Here is a 17,061-nt window from a genome sequence, read left to right on the forward strand (position 1 = left end):
TGTTGGCATATTCCATGTTGTACAGGAATAATATATTTATATTTTTTATTTGACCTCTATTCTCTTACTAGGGATGGAGTCAATACAGTTGAGTATCGCAGTATTTTTGACGACATTATATTAAGTCTGACTCAAAGTAACGATCTCCAAAAAAAAAAAAAGCCAGGTAGTTAACATTAGCTAGCGCTAGTTGGCTATACCTGCGCCAAAACATCTGTATTTCTCCTCTTATAGCTTGGACTCAATCTTCTTCTTTTTTTTTAAATGGTAAGCCAACATGCTTTCAGCACTTATTTCCATGACTGATCAAAACTAAAAACGTTCTATTATGGCAGTCTTGTCCCTGCTTTTATTATGGCTCTCTCTTGTACCTGATAAATTGTGATACATATAGAATCACAATACATATCGTATCAGCGGCTAGTTATCATGATAATATTGTATCAGGAGGTCTCCGGCAATTTTAAATGTTCTCTAAATAAGCTTTATTGTACAATTAAAAGGTCAAATACACTGCATTTCAAACAGTCAGCAATACTCTATTGAATTCAGGGCTTCTGAAATTATACCTAGGCTAAATATAAGCCTTCCACAACCACAACACCCACTCGTAATATAATTATTTTATCAACATACAGTAGTTTAACCTGCTTTTTTGCAATAATCACTGATCTAGCTTTCAAGTCGGTCTATGAAAATGACCTTTTTGTTACAAATTTAACCAGAACCATGCATAATGCACATTCACTAATGACAAACTTTTTGTAGTAGGCGTTATAGAAAATGAACACAGGTCTCAATCTTTCAAGCACAAACTAGTGCGTAGCCAGCTAATCTTTATATTTCAAGTTAGTCAACTTGGATCTATTTTCACACCCTTCTGTCAGTCTCCAACTGTTTGAACAGCATGTTAGCCTGTCCACTTTGTTCAGATGTTGAAATCAAGTGGCTTAGCTACCTTATTTCTCAGAATGAGAACGAGTTGTCAACTCTTTATATAATTGTGTTTTATGCTTATTGCTCATTTATAAAAACACAGACAAGATAGCTAGTATAACAATCCTTTACTAAAATGCTGCTAGCGGTACGTGGTACCGTAATGCGCACGCGACAAACTGAGCATACATTTTCCAGAATCAATGTTAATTGATACTCCCGTTTTAGTAGTGTCTGCTCTGCGCGCAATTTGAGGAGTAGAGACAAAATAAAACGGGTATCATTAGAAAGGTTAACTTCTCTATTACAATAAAATAATGTCTCAATGTGTTTGTCTATATGACCGATTCTGTTGGACCAAACTTCAAATGCAAATAGCGAGTTGAAACCGCTTGTCAGAGGGGAAGAAGTGATGTCTAAACTTTGTTATTGTGAGTGGCAGGGGCTTGGTGTGTGTGTGTGTAAACAGAGAGGAAGAGACAAAGCAAGATGTTTCACTCTCGCCAAAATCTGTCCAAAACAAGCCCAATGCATTTCTATGGGCTTATTTTGGACGTAAGCTTGTCTGACTCCCATTGTTAGGGTGGAGACATGAGCATCTCATCATTATATATAGATCAAGTGTAAAATCAGAGAATGAAGGTGCAAACAGTAAAAGCCTTCCGAAATGGACCTGTTTCGAAATGGACCTGGTGCTTTTTCACCTGGACCCGATATGCATAAATACATGTGTTTTTTTTTTTTCAGGGGGTGCTGAGGCCATCCATCGTTTTTGCAAAAAATAGCTTGCTTTTTCATTGTAAGATCATTTGTGTGGCTTCCCGCGGCTATGCCTCGACGATACACCACTGGTTATTTTACTAAGATTTATGAAGTCAAGTAGCGACTACTACTAGCTAGCTACTTTGACTAGCTAGCTTTACAATGTAAACAAAAAGCAGCTTGTGTAATTAGAGGATAATTTAGTACAACCACTAGCAACAATTTAATGAGTACTTGCAAAAAACTGGACCAAAGCTATTGTACTTATGCATAATCGATGAATATGGTACAGTAGGGGAAAATAGAATAAAGATGCTCTTCCCCTCTGCTCCTCTCCACTCTCAAAACAGCATGCTCTGTGTATCAGGTAGAACGTCACATTGACAACGCTGATGGCATAGCAACACAAAGCTTATAGTGGAGCTGAAGTGTAAGGGACAATGAAGTTCTACCGCAGTCATACAGTAGGCTTAAGCATCTGGAATCTGCTTTGTGGCTGCCTGAACGTGCATATGAAATTTAGTCCCAAAGCCAACCGTTAATTCACGTTGCCTCTAGTGTTCCTTCCATTTGTTATGTGCATTAGCGAATCACAACAAAAAAGAAACCTAGCCAAGTGATCACAGCTCTCCTCCCTAAATTCTCTTTCCCCTCAGTTACGCGTCTCTCACTCAATTTCGATCCCACCGCTACATTCCTTGCCAAATCTGACAGATTTATCAGTCTAGGGACATACTTTGTTTCATGTTTAACAAAAGCCTGTCCACTAAGTTTAAGCTCACAAATCAAACACGAGGCAAAATAAAACACGCGCCAAATGCGGGTATCTACTGGTTAAAAAGGGAAGGATTTTAGCGTTCTAATGCTGTTAACTGTATGTCTCAACTCCCATTATAAAGGGAATAACACCCTGTTGAAACAGGAGTAAACGGTGAACAGTGTTTTTGATGAGAAAGACGCACCCGTTTCAGTAGTGTGAGTCGCGGCACAAATGACGCTTGCAGTCCTTCATTTAGCAAATTACTTCGCAACTCAAGTAGGCCATTGACAGTGGCTGCATTTCAACTACAATAATTTCTGTAATTAGCGCTTTTTTTCCAACTGTTAATGACGATGTGCTTATATCCGTGGCAAATAATTTTAAAGATGCATATCCCCTCTTACCAACCTTACAGCAATTGTTGCGTTAGGTAGTAGGGTTGGGCGGTATCCAGATTTTCATATCGTCATACTGTCCTTCTCTCCAGGGATATACGGTATTACCGTCTTAGTACACAAGGGGGCGCCAAATGATGCAAAAAACATTGGGCGTCTGTTACCAGAATGCTACCAAAATTAGCACAAGTAAGAGCAAATTTCAAAAGCGGCTGCTAGCTAAATATGCTAACGAGCGCAAATGAAAATAAACAAATAGCAAAGACAGCTAATCCAGCTCAAAGTTATACATATATAGGAAGGAGCTACCAAATGTCATTTTTGGTGAGTTCGGACATTTACAAGCGAATGTGAACTAGACATTGTGCACATGCTTGTCTGAAGGAAGAACAGTCCTGGCTCTGAGCAGCATGTGTAGGCTACACACCATGTCTGTGTGGAGTCTGGAGTCACTAGGGCAGCGTTTCCTAAACTCGGTCCTGGGGACCCCAAGGGGTGTACGTTTTTGTTTTTGCCTTAGCACTACACAGCTGATTCAAATAATCAATGATGATTAGTTGATTGTTTAAATCAGCTGTGTAGTGCAAGGGCAAAACCCAAAATGTTTGAGAAACGCTGTGCTAGGCAACGGACCTGCCTGCTCTGAGAAGAGGGGCCGAGAACGGAGAGGAAAATAAATAGATAGAGGCAGCTGTACAAATAACTCATCCAAAGGGCTTTGACTTCTCAAACACAGCAGAAAGCTAACACAATATGATGCCCCATCACATTATTATTTCAGCCACTTAATTAGATTATTAACTACCAAGTTAAACTTAGGGGTCGCGTTAATGCAGAATTTTGCATTTTTCACACAGGAAAAAAAGATCAAACGCACAAGAATGCCATGACTGTAAGTCGCTTTGGATAAAAGCGTCTGCTAAATGGCACAAAAAAAATAAAAATAAATATCTTGCTGCGTTTTGTAAACGAAGACTTAAAATGCTTCTTATTGTAATTTATTCTCGGTATCAGACTAAATTCATGCTTCAGTTGCACTCCTCAACTAAGATGAGAATGCACAAATGCACATTCTATCAGCAGACAGCACTGACTGATGTGTAGCTACTTTTGTAGTTGTAGCCAGCCTAATTTTCTCCGGTAAAATGCAAGATTCACTTTTAGGAAATGTAGCTGGCTACATTCTTTCTATGATAAACATTAGAAATATGGCCATCCATCATTTTTGCAAAAAAGAGCTTGCTTTTTCATTGTAAGATCATTTGTGTGGCTGCCAGCCAAATAGCGTTGCAATTTGTTGTCATCGGATGAAAATGATGCTATTTTCTGCCGAATGTGTTGCACTAATGTATTTTCTGTGAAGGAAAGCTATAGTTGTACGTCCCTGATCACTCTATTGAAGAAGAAAAATAAAAACACACACAAAAACAATACACAGCTGGACACACCTGCTCCCGCTTTCTCCCATAGTGCTATTTCCAAACAAACACGTGACTGGCCCAACTGTTCTGGGGAACTATGGTAAGCTTCATAATGTAAAATAATGTGACAGGTGAAATGAAGAACGCAATCTGCTTTATATCTAATGTATGCACAAGTTGACTGTAGGAATTAACTTAAAAAGTAGCTACAAGTATAAAAATATATTGAAAAACTTCCCATGGCTATTTCCAAATACCTCAGTATACGGTATACCGCCCAAGCTTATTGGGTAGGCCTACTTGTTTAATTTTTTTCCATTTATGATGATGACGATCAGGACCTGTTAGTGGTAGTTTTGTGATAACTGAACTGTGATTAAAATGTAGTGGTGGTGGGGGACAGTGACGGACATTGTTTTTCGGTTAGGGATTTTTTCTTAACATTAAACTCTTCCATTTTGTTTAAACGTTCACAACCCTAGTGTGCATACACATCCATGTACTCACTGTTGGGAGTTGGTGTTGCCCCCTCTCCTGGCATGCTGTCGGACTCTGCGGGGGGAAGAGAGACAGGCACATTCAAAAAGAAATCTGCTGTTGGCGTGGTGCCAACGCTTATAACAGCTTGACTCACTCTGATCTCTTGCACACAACATTTGGCATCGATCACATTAAAAATAATGATGTCAGAAAGGAAAGGGGAAAAGAGAATACTTGAAAAGTATTAGCGGATGAATGCAGCTGACAAGTTAGAGGGCAACTCCACCACTTTTCAACCTCATATTCATTATCTCCAGAACCATACCAGTGTATAAATATGTGACAACACCGCATTTCTATGTTTTGTAGAACAAAATATAAAGTAAAATGGTTCTACCCGATTACGTCATGAAAAGTGAAAACATTTTAAAAAGTGATTTTCAAACACTGACATTCACGGTGTCGTGGGGAGCAAGCCAATACCCTCCATCTAGCTAGAAACTTATTGCAGGTTTTGAAAATCGTTAACGGTAAGAAATGTTCTAAAAATTGGGTTCATGTGACTACGGATAGAGGCTTGCATGATCATGCCCCATATATTTAGCAGGAGGGGGATTATCAAAAATAAGCTGGTATTAAATCATGTATGCAAAGACTTGAGTTGATCATTTTAAATTGTACACTACATATACAAAAGTATGTGGACACCCCTTTAAATTAGTGAATTCGACTATTTCAGCCACACCAGTTGTTGACAGGTCAGTTCGTCAAATTTCTGCCCTGGTCAACTGTAAGTGCCGTTATTGTGAAGTGTAAGCTTACAGAACGGGACAGTCGAGTGCTGAAGCGCGTAAAAATCGTCTGTCCTCGGTTGCAACACTCACTACCGAGTTCCAAACTGCCTCTGGGAGCAACATCAGCAAAATAACTGTTCGTCGGGAGTTTCATGAAATGGATTTCCATGGCCGAGCAGCCGCACACAAGCCTAAGAACTCCATGCGCAATGCTAAGAGTCGGCTGGAGTGGTGTAAAGCTCGCCGCCATTGGACTCTGGAGCAGTGGAAACGCGTTCTCTGGAGTGATGAATCACACTTCACCATCTGGCAGTCCGACGGACTAATCTGGGTTTGGTGGATGCCAGGAGAACGCTACCTGCCCCAATGCATAGTGTCAACTGCAAAGTTAGGTGGAGGAGGAATAATGGTCTGGGGCTGTTTTTCATGTTTTGGGCTAGGCCCCTTAGTTCCAGTGAAGGGAAATATTAACGCTACAGCATACAATGACATTCTAGACGATTCTGTGCTTCCAACTTTTAGGAAGGCCCTTTCTTGTTTCAGCATGACAATGCCCCCGTGCACAAAGCGAAGTCCATACAGAAATGGTTTATCGAGATCGGTGTGGAAGAACTTGACTGGCCTGCACAGAGCCCTGACCTCAACTCCATCGAACACCTTTGGGATGAATTGGAACGCCGACTGCGAGCCAGGCCTAATCACCCAACATCAGTGCCCGACCTCGCTAATGCTTCTGGCTGAATGGAAGCAAGTCCCCGCAGCAATGTTCTAACATCTAGTGGAAAGCCTTCCCAGGAGAGTGGAGGCTGTTATAGCAGCAAAGGGGGGACAAACTCCATATTAATGCCCATGATTTTGGAATGAGATGTTCGAAGAGCAGGTGTCAACATACTTCTGATCATATAGTGTATCAAACAATTCCCATTTCATCACACAAAGAAGCATTACAGTGTTTCAGGGTAGGCCTTCCTTACCTCTGTGTGCACGGACGTGTGTTTGAAAGCAGTTGTAGTACTTGTATTTCTTCCCACATATCCCGCAAACGTAGGAGCCTGTATGAGAGGAAAAGCAAAATAGAGAGCGCTGGAAAAGCTACAAGAGTTAACTGCATCGATATCACTAGCGTGTAACAACATGACACTTAAAATGATTGCACAAGGTTTGTCTTAGTTAAGACTGTAAAATAAGTGACCAGTCTTGATTCACATGTATTTATCAATACATTACATGGTCAGACAGTTATTACATAATTTCCTAATGATTACCTTTTCTTCTAAATATGTACAGAAATGTACCGGTTTCCTAGCATGTAATTTCTCAGTAAATACCAGATACATTCCAGCTGAGATGGTTAATGTTCAACTTCAGGAGGCCAGTGTGAATGAGGGCAGGCTGAGAAAGGTGTGAGGTAGCTAATGACAGGTGCAAAAAGTTTTGTGTAACAAACCCAGATGTTGGGAGTAGGTAAAAATGAAGCAGTTGAGATGAGGACATTTTCATGGCCGGGTGCAGGTGCACAGGTTTGGAACAGAGGACAGATACAGAGGGAGAAGTTAAAATGACAGGTGCAAGGGATCGTACCTTGGGTCTGGTCATTGCGCGACCTTCCTCCTCCTCCTCCTCCTCCTCCTCCTTCTGCTGCTCCTCCTCCTCCTCCTCCACCACCAAGGACAACACAGATCTCGGCAGGCACATCTTTCCCGTTACTGGCCCCCTGCAAGCCAGGCTCCTTCTTTATCGTGACCGGAACAGCGAGGGTGGCGGAGGTGGTGGTCGGGGTAGGGGAGGGGCCATCTGGGACTCCACCCCCCACGTCAACCTGCTCCTGCCCAGGATTGGCGGGCACCTCCTGAGCACTCATGACTGACTGCTCAGGGCCAGCACTCCTGGGGCTGTGAGTGAGTGCAACAGACAGCCAGGCAAAAGGCAGGAGGAGGAAGAAACAAAACAAGCCAGAATTACTAATCCAACTCTCCAAAAACAGCAGCCTTCCTTTGAAACAAACGGGTGCAGTTCAAATACATCAAGGGATAACATCAAGGCAGCAGAGCTCTGAGAAACCCATCTTTAGCAAGTTCTAAAGCAAGGCACTTGACACTCACAGACTACCATATGCCTGACCAAGGTACTTCAAAGAGAGAGAGGTAGTCTGGCATACCAATGAGAGAAAGTGCAATTTAATGGTTCTAAAAATGGTCTCCATAAGGACATTATTTCAATACCATTTCTCTAGTCTCTGTCCAGGTACTGAACAATTTTGTTACTGAGATTAATAAAAAAAGGTATATTCTAACCATGGGGGCAACCAAAACCAGCATCTATAAAAGATTGTGACCCGTGACAATGGAGTTTGTCCAAAATAGGAGGGGCTGAGATGGGAGATATGCATTATTATTATTATCTATTATTAGCCCTACAGCACAGTGCTTCATTGTGTATGGGTGACCTTTGATGACAATCCACAGCACCCAGGTGTTCTAATTTTAAAAAAAATCAAAATTACCCAGCCTTCTACTGCAAGTACCATTGTACACTAGGACTATAATGAGAGGGCTCGAGTAAAGTAAAATGCAACCAAGCAAAACAGAGTTATAACCTGGATGACAGATTTTTAGTGGAAAGAGAAATTACATTTCATGGGCAGCACCTTTTCTTGGAAGGGATAACTGACTGACAATGGCGCTAATGATTAAAACAGATCATAGTTACATGGGCAGCTGTTGTCCCCAAAAATATAGCATTGCTATGTTTCCGTTTGTCACCCTAAATATGAATAATTGTGCAGAACTTTTAGATTCCCAAGCTGTGGAGGGAGTATTGCTGGATGGCAATGGGTTAAATCAGGAGTTCCTTAGACAGAGCTGGCAATATCGTAAAAGGGTATTGGTTCAATAGAATGGTGTGTGGTAGGAGGGAAGAAGCTCATTGCATGTAGGCTAGTCATTAAAACATTCAACAATTCCCAGTTACTCCAACTTTGTTAAATATTAATTTCAAAAGGTGTTTCCTGCTCCATTGTTTCATGCCCCATTTCCATAATTTTGCAATCTAGTCTACATTGGTGTGTCATGGTAGAGAAAATGCAGGTAGAGAAAACACTCCTGATCTGGTAGAGAAATTGACAATGGCAGAACCTCCATGTTTTTCATATCAGCATGGGTTCAACAGTTTAAGGGGCTGATGCTATACTAACATCATATAGCATTAGAATAAATGCAAAACGACTAACCGCCTCAGACATCTATAGCCTACTTGATAAAATGATGCCTGCAAAGAAATGTAGCTAGCCGACAATGACATTCTAATCTCACTCAAAAGAGGCCAATTCAACAAGCCTGGGCAGATTGGAGGCCGTAAAAGCTAATTTGGGAAGCGAAGGGAACGGCTGAGTGTTCATTTCAGCAGCAGCCGTGTCGCGGCCGTGCGCCATGTTGTGTTGGAAATCATGACAATACTTTTTCTTTTTTTACAAAAACACAGCCCCATCAGGAACAAGTGGGGGCAGGAAGCTACATGGAGTGGAATATCTGCCGAGAGGAAAAAGCAGAAAAGTGAAATCCCTCTCAGAGCTGGACATGATTGGATTTCATACCCTAATGGCAGAACGTGATTAATTTCTCCACAAAATTCCTTTAGCACACGTAGGTATTAATGCTGTGCTGCTTGGTCTGCTGCTATGCAATTGTGAGTTAGCTATCAATAGTTAGCCCAGTCTATTTGAGATGTGTTTGCTTCTGTGCTGGAACAGTCGTGTAATAAATCTAAATCAAGCATGTGAAATCTCATGGTGGAAAGCAAACAAACCACATTTTAGAAAACATTATGTGCCATTTCAGGGAATCTCTCTCATAAGCCACACAATGATACAGATATTGTCACCTGCATATATAAATATGAGAGCGACAATCTCATTTTTATGCCTCATGTAGGCCTAATTTGGTTTTTCCATTTCGTCACTGCTCAAATAATTCCATCACATAACTACAGAGGCATGACAGTCACATATTACATTATTTCATCTACATTCAAAATGGAGGATTTAGACCTCTTGCTATTCACATTATGGAATTTGACAATATCCGTTCCAAGATTCAATATCAGGAACAAAAACATACCACAGAATGTTTCCAAATAATCTAATGCTGTGAAACCGAATTGAGGCCAACTCCAAAATGGTGTCGTAAGCACAACACTTTGAAAACAGCCTGGAAATAGCATTCATGGACATTGACAAATGGATTCTGGGAAGGCAAGGCATCATTGATCCCCCCCACCCCCATATGGTTTAAATGGATGAAAATCAATCAATGACCAAAAGGTTGGGTATTGAGCACATTTTTCATGCCTCAGTACAGCCCATTACATAAGGTTTTGCTAAAATGGAGACTAAAAGGTCAATTCACCCTGAGAGAAGAAAAAGGGAATCAAATGAATACCGAAGAATTTACCTAGTTAAATTATTGAACAAATACTGAATACATGCTTGATTTGGGCTTCTAACTAGGCCAGAATCGTTTTGGCACCCATATAACATTTCCATTGTGTATAACTTTAATGTATTTAGAATGGATACCCTGCAAACAAAATGGCTTGCTGCATCTTTTATCGAATTGAAAACGTGAAACAGCCATCATAAATGCTTTCTGAAGGATCTATAAAAATTCCCCATCAATGTTTTTCAACATTGTTCCACACAAAAAGCCAATGATATTCCTATTTAATAAAATGTTCAAATAAATATTGAATGGTTAAAATGTTCCTATTCATGGCTGATTGGAGGATGGGATGGGGCCCTGTGTAGCTCAGTTGGTAGAGCATGGCGCTTGCAACGCCAGGGTTGTGGGTTCGTTTCCCACGGGGGGCCAGTATGAAGAAAAAAAATATATGTATGCACTCACTAACTAAGTCGCTCTGGATTAGAGCATCTGCTAAATTACTAAAATGTAAATGATAGGAAAATGTTCCATGAAATAGGAACACACGACCAGATCATTCTGAAAATGTATCGACAAAGAAAAACATTTGTGAGGCCCCTGGCAATTCCCAGCCCTAATACAATAGTAATTTGAACATTTTATTTCAAACTGAAATTCCTGGAATAAAAGCATTTTTGGGGGGCAATTGGCAGTGTGTGTATGTGAGACAGCATGATATGAAAATAGTTTAGCTTGAAACTAAACCATTTGAATAGACTGCTTTCCTTAAGATTGAGGGCAGCGGTTTAGTTTATGTCATTGCACGACATTAAACATATTGTTCTGGACTACAGCCCTAAGCGAATCAGTCTCAATGCTAGAGATGTCGGAAAGGTCAACATTGGACGGTAAATAAATGAATTAATATTTTTTAAACAGCACAGATTTGTCAATATACTTTAAATACTAGGATGTGTGTGGAAAGTACACGATGGGCTAATACCAGAATAAATTACAGTGCCTTCAGAAAGTATTCATACCCCTTGACTTATTCCACATTGTTGTGTTACGGCCCGAATTCAAAATTGATTAAATAGTAGTTTTTTCTTACCCATCTACACACAATACCCCATAATAACAAATTGCAAACATGTTTCTAGAAATTAGTGCACATTTATAGAAAATGAAATACAGAAATATCGAATTTACATAAGTATTCACACCCCTGAGTCAATACTTTGTAGATGCACCTTTGGCGGCGATTACAGCTTTGAGTCGTCTTGGGTATGTCTGTATAAGCTTTGCACATCTGGATTTGGGGATTTTCTCCCATAGTTCATTGCAGATTTTCCCAAGCTCTTAAGTTAGATGGGGAGCGGCGGTGAACAGCAATCTTCAAGTCTTTCCACAGATTTTCAAATGGGATTCAAGCCTGGGCTTTGGCTGGGCCACTCAAGGACTTTCGCATTCTTGTTCTAAAGCCATTCCAGCATTGCTTTGGCTGTATGCTTAGGGTCATTGTCCTGTTGGAAAGTAAATCGTTTGCACTCTGAAGCAAGTTCTCATCAAGGATTTGCCTGTATTTGGTCCATTCATTGTTCCCTCTATCCTTACCAGTCTCCCAGTCCCTGCTGCTGAAAAGCATCCCCATAGCATGATGCTGCCAGCACCATGCTTCACGGTAGGGATGGCGTTAGACGGGTGATGAGCTGTGCCTGGTTCTCCAGACATAGCACTTTGCATTCAGGCCAAATAGTTACATTTTTGTCTCATCAGACCACATAATATTTTGCCTTATGAGCTCAGTCTTTCACATGCCTTTTTGCAAACTCCAGGCATGCTGTCATGTGCCTTTTTCTCAAGAGTGGCGTCCGTCTCTCCTATACAGCCCAAATTGGTGAAGTGCTGTAGAGACTGTGGTCCTTCTGGCATGCTCTCCCATCGCAGCCAAGGAACTCTACTTCTGTCAGAGTGGTCATTGGGTTCTTGGTCACCTCCCTGAACAAGGTCCTTCTTGCCCGGTCGCTCAGTTTAGTCAGATGGCCAGCTCTAGGCAGAGTCTGGGTAGTTCCATATTTTTTCAATTTCCCAATGACTGAGACAACTGTGCTCTTGGAAACTTTCAACACTCTAGAAATAGTTTTATACCCTTCCCCAGATATATGCCTCATCACAATTCGGAGATCTACGGACAGTTCCTTGGACTTCATGGTATAGTTTTTGCTCTGACATGCACTGTCAACTGTGGAACCTTATATAGACAGGTGTGTTCCTCATGTTGGGCACAGGTAGACTCCAATCAAGAGTGTAGTGACATCTAAAGGATGATCAAAGGAAATTGGACGCACCAGACCTCAATTTGGAGTGTCATAGCAAAGGGGTGTGAATACTTATGTAAATGAGATATAGATTGGTTTGCTATATCCCTGCTATGCAGAGAGGAGAATATTATCAGCCACAGGGATGAACAAAACCTATTTCAGCCTGAATGCTTTCCCCCACTACTTAAAATCAGAAGCACATTTTCCTAGCCTCCTCGGTGTAATGTCTCTCAAAATGGCTTCCAACCAACGATTTCAAAAAAGCAATAATGCAGAGAAATGGGAGAATATTTTTTCCCCCTTTTTTCTACATTTCCTTCTATTAGCCGGAATGGTATGGAAACAGAACTGTCCACTCTTGAAATTACATCCGCATGCAGTCCGAAACCCCATAAAACATTTTCAATGTATATGTTAATGCTGTGAATTAAAATGTAATAACTAGAGATATTGGAAAGTGGCCTTGAATTATACAACAAATAAATCCTGAAAGAGCAGCCCTAAAATTTGAAATTCAGGGCAGCATCCGGTCTGCCGCTAAACCCTTATACCCTGGCAGATTAATTTTTTAGGTGAAAATCTAAATTGCAGTGCAGTCTGAGGCAGGTCTGGTAAACCTGCTCCTTTGTGATTTATGGATTCATTAGAGCAAGAGGTGACTTTTCCCCCCCTTTCACAGAAATGAGATTCTCTTTGTAAAATTTGTATTTTTTGAAAGGCAACCTGAGCCCTGAAACATTAAAAAAACACTTCCTATGTACCACAGTACACCGACGGGCCTTAAATCATCTCTGCTGCAGCAATTGAATGTCCTTGTGCATTATTCATGAGACCAATAAGGTTCATTTTAAGTAGAGAAGGGGAGGGAAATATGCACAGAATGCACATATTCCCCCAAATGCCAAAAACTCTTTTCATGTAGCCGTCCAAACCTGAAATACCAGTGGTATTATTTTCAGAGATTTATCAGGACAACTATGCTTATATAAGGAAGGTAATTGTTGATGCATTTAGCAGATTTGGACAGATGCCAAGGTTTACCTGGCCAATAAGGAAAGAGTAAAAAAAACAAAAAAAAAACACTAACTATCACCTGCAATTGCTAAACTTTTGCAGCTCTCAGCAAGAACATCAGAAGGAAGGATTATGCCTATCTGGGTCTCCTGAACGACAGGTATGCCTACATAATGTTTGTGACTGCACTCGAGTCTAGAGAAAATAAGTAAATGACACCAAGTCCTGGCTAGTGAAAGATGGTCTAGGGAGGCCTTCATGGATTGTTATGAACTGACAAGATGGTTTACTCTCTCTCTCGTTGCCCATCTTTCTCTCCAGACCTATTGAGTTGTTTTGTTTTAATTGGGGTGGCATATATTTTTTGGTTCACAAGTAGACCAGGACATCCTACCTCTTGGTGATCAGTGCCTGAAGGTACAAACAGCCCTGTCTTGCTCAGTCCTCTGTCTCCGCTCTTGCAGAGTCCCGCAAGCCACAGTGTCACCTGGGTGGGTAGAGAGCTTAGGTCTGAGAAGGCATCAAACTACTATGAATGAATTTATACAACGATATATAAACACAAAACACTCCATCAAATGTAATATCAAAGTTGCATTTTGTGTGTCTATAAAAAAGGAGCCTTTCGCTTCAATGCTACCTTCCCCAAAACAAATCCTAAATGCCTTTTACTTGGCTGCGCTGACATTTAATAATAATAATAATAATAAAATTCCTGTCATTCCTACATTCATGCTCTTCCATTAAAACCATGGAATTTCCTAGTGTAATTTATAGCCAGCATTTTTGATTACAGTGAATGTGGAGGGAAAAGGTCAGGGTTCCGATTTAGCATACACACCCAAAAAAAATCCACCAACACATCAAATTCGTACTACAGTACTGAAGGTCAGCATCAAAATTAACAAAGTAAAATGGCTCTGCCAGATCTACTTACAATGACAAACTATGCAAGACAGAAAATAGTTTTGGGTCTACAAGATTCATGTAAAAAGCAGAGAGATTGGTAATGATTGTTTTTCCTGTTCTTAAAATGTTCCGACTTGGTCCTCCTCTGCATTTGTCCTCTTTCGTGTACCGTTCCCTTTTGTTTGGTCAGTGTCCCCCCCCAAGTTTAGACGCATAACAAGTCCGGTGCATTCCTTGTTTACCATGTTTCACCAGCCAAGCAGGCCATGAACTCACTCTATCCTTTCTCAAAACACACAAACTAATCAAAGATTACCAACCTTTCAAACACAGCATTTCTATTGTTTATTACAAAGGGAATCCTTATAGAATAATCTCTGAATGGGTGACAATGCAGAATCTCTTACTTGAATGTACAGTGGTGTTACCATCTCTGCACCCTCTCTTCTAATGTACATCTAAGGGTTTAGATATGTCATACACTGTCATCCTTTCTTTAACACTATGGAAAGGCACACGCAACCTACAGATTAGGCTGATTGTTACATTATTGGTAGCCTACTAAACACCTCTTCACAATTACCATCAACATCAGAGAGGATGTTAGTAGTATAAAAGCCATAATCTACCATTTCAACAGCCAGGCCCTGCCTGCCACTTTGTTTGGTAAAGCTGGATGGGACTGGGTAAATGTGACCACTCAAATGCATCTAAACTGTGGAAACAAGTATTAGTTCTAAACTGATTTTGAAGCTATAGCCTACATTGTTTGTTGTCAAATGACAAAAACATCAACAATGGATTAATACAGCCTAGATCTTTGGTTATTATTGAGTAAGACAGTTGCACTGTAAGATAAGGAATTTATATTAGATTATTTTAAGTAGGAGAATGCTAATTAGTAGGGTATTTTAATTAAGGACATATTGTCACTATTATACAAAATAGATAGCAGTCCAAACTTTGAGATAAGACCTTAAGATGAGAGTTGACACACCCTGATTCAAGCTGTAGCCTACTCCTATTGTTTCTCATATTCAACATCAAAGAGCGCATCGTGATCGAACGAATCTGTTTCTAAACGAGGCAATTTTGCAACTGGTATCATTTGATCGTTTTTCATGAACTCAAACAGAGCTGCTCGTGCAATCTACTAATTATACTCTACAGTAAAAAAAAAAAAAAAAAGTCTTCATACTGACAGTCAAGGCACTTAATCATAGGCTACCAACGTAGCCTACTTATTTTTAAAAACACGTTCGACATTAAAAAATAATTTCATGTCACAAAATGTTTCAAAACTAAGGTTCGAATAAAATGCTTAAACAAGGCAAATTAAATGGAATTTCTTAATTTCACAAAATAACCGCCAACAGGTGGCGCCAATTTCAGAATGAAATGAATTAAAATCCTACAGCCATTTCGAAAACAGAAGTAGAAATTATATTCGAAATTGGAAACATTTTCTTCATATCGACCGATTGAACCAAATAGCCTACCTACGCTTTACCACAACAAACACTGACGACTCAATTGTGAATATAGAATGTGAGAGAAAATTGAAGCAAAATTCCCAAAACATGGCTGCAAGGTTGTGTTTTCAGATTGTTCCCCCTCGTCCTTCATGTAACCACCGCTGCTAATTTCCCACGCGTTTTTAAAACTACAATTTACAAAGTATCGCTGGGTTAATTAGCCAGTGTAGACAGCCGAGTTTACTCAAACTTTATTCGAAATCGCTGTCTAAAATCAACAGATTATTTGCGACGGTAACTAAAACCAGCACCCTTGCTTTCGATAAAGCTCAGCAAACATGCATTAGCGTGAAAACACACACCCTCACTAATTATGAAGAGCGAGTCGAGAAAACTATCAGCAACTGCGGCCTGTACAAAAAAATTAAATTTTGGATTTCTAAATCAGAAAAAAACGATTAATAATTGTTTGACGTTACCTCCCAAAATGATGCAGCACATGCGAGTAGGATAGCTCGAGCTCCAAAATCCTCCTCGGACACCAAAGGTGACTGCACAACTAGAGCTTTGAAATAAAATTAGTTATTCATTTTCAAATTATCTCAACTAAAACTGCTTTATTTTCGAAAATGCAACCTTGACATCTTTCGGCATGAGCCCGAGTGTATGATTGTGTTGACGAAGGTGTAGGCTAGTCCGTCCAGGCTCAGCTTTTGCCGTATTCAGGGTAGGCTATGCGTTGCGGTTTCTCCAGTGGAAATTTTCGTCGTCCGCCATCATACAAGGACAGATTCCGAAATTGCTACGCCTGCTAGTTATATCAAAATGATTCTGGGCAGAGTGAAAAAAGGTCGAACGACCGTAAAGTTGCGCAGGGAATTATGGAGACCAGAAATCACATGCAGAATAACATGTCTGCATCTAATAATGTGAAAGTTGTATTGGAGTTGAAACAAGTAACAACTTCATGACACACATGATGTTGAACATTCTAAAAATTCTGTGAATTGCACCCTTTGTCCATGTATTTCCAAATGATAGCCTATAAATCAATCCAACAAGACAGATGAGGATATTATGTTGTATATTTTGTCACTTACGTCATTTTTTTATTCAATAGTTTTTGCTATGTCTGAATTATATATTTATAATTCAGACATATATGTGTGTAGTGATGTATTTTTTCAGACAGATGTAAAAAAACAACACCATAAACCAAAATGCCATGACTATTAGCTTGCTAGGCTAATGAAACTAGATGAGAATTGCTGACTTCTTGGTTGGCCAACACTTTAGAAAATTTCCAATTCAAAGAGTATGCTGACACTGCATTCAAAACCAAGTGGGAAGGTAGTATTTGTCCATGACTGGGAAAAACA

The 17,061-nt window shown here is 40.1% G+C and overlaps 1 protein-coding gene across 1 annotated transcript in view; it reads right to left on the minus strand.

Annotated features, from left to right (window-relative positions):
- Positions 1-16,513, minus strand: part of LOC121582492 (zinc finger protein 618) — a 35,668-nt gene extending 19,155 nt beyond the window's left edge. The window contains exons 1-5 of the mRNA XM_045225116.1: positions 16,162-16,513; positions 13,693-13,785; positions 7,130-7,440; positions 6,523-6,600; positions 4,782-4,826 (exon numbers count right to left, since the gene is read on the minus strand). Coding sequence (XP_045081051.1) covers positions 4,782-4,826; positions 6,523-6,600; positions 7,130-7,409 — 403 coding nt within the window. The 5' untranslated portion in view covers positions 7,410-7,440; positions 13,693-13,785; positions 16,162-16,513. The remainder of the gene's footprint in view (positions 1-4,781; positions 4,827-6,522; positions 6,601-7,129; positions 7,441-13,692; positions 13,786-16,161) is intronic.
- Between the last annotated feature and the right edge of the window lie 548 nt (positions 16,514-17,061).

This window comes from Coregonus clupeaformis, chromosome 15 (assembly GCF_020615455.1).
Source record: "Coregonus clupeaformis isolate EN_2021a chromosome 15, ASM2061545v1, whole genome shotgun sequence".
Taxonomy (NCBI): Eukaryota; Metazoa; Chordata; class Actinopteri; order Salmoniformes; family Salmonidae; genus Coregonus; species Coregonus clupeaformis.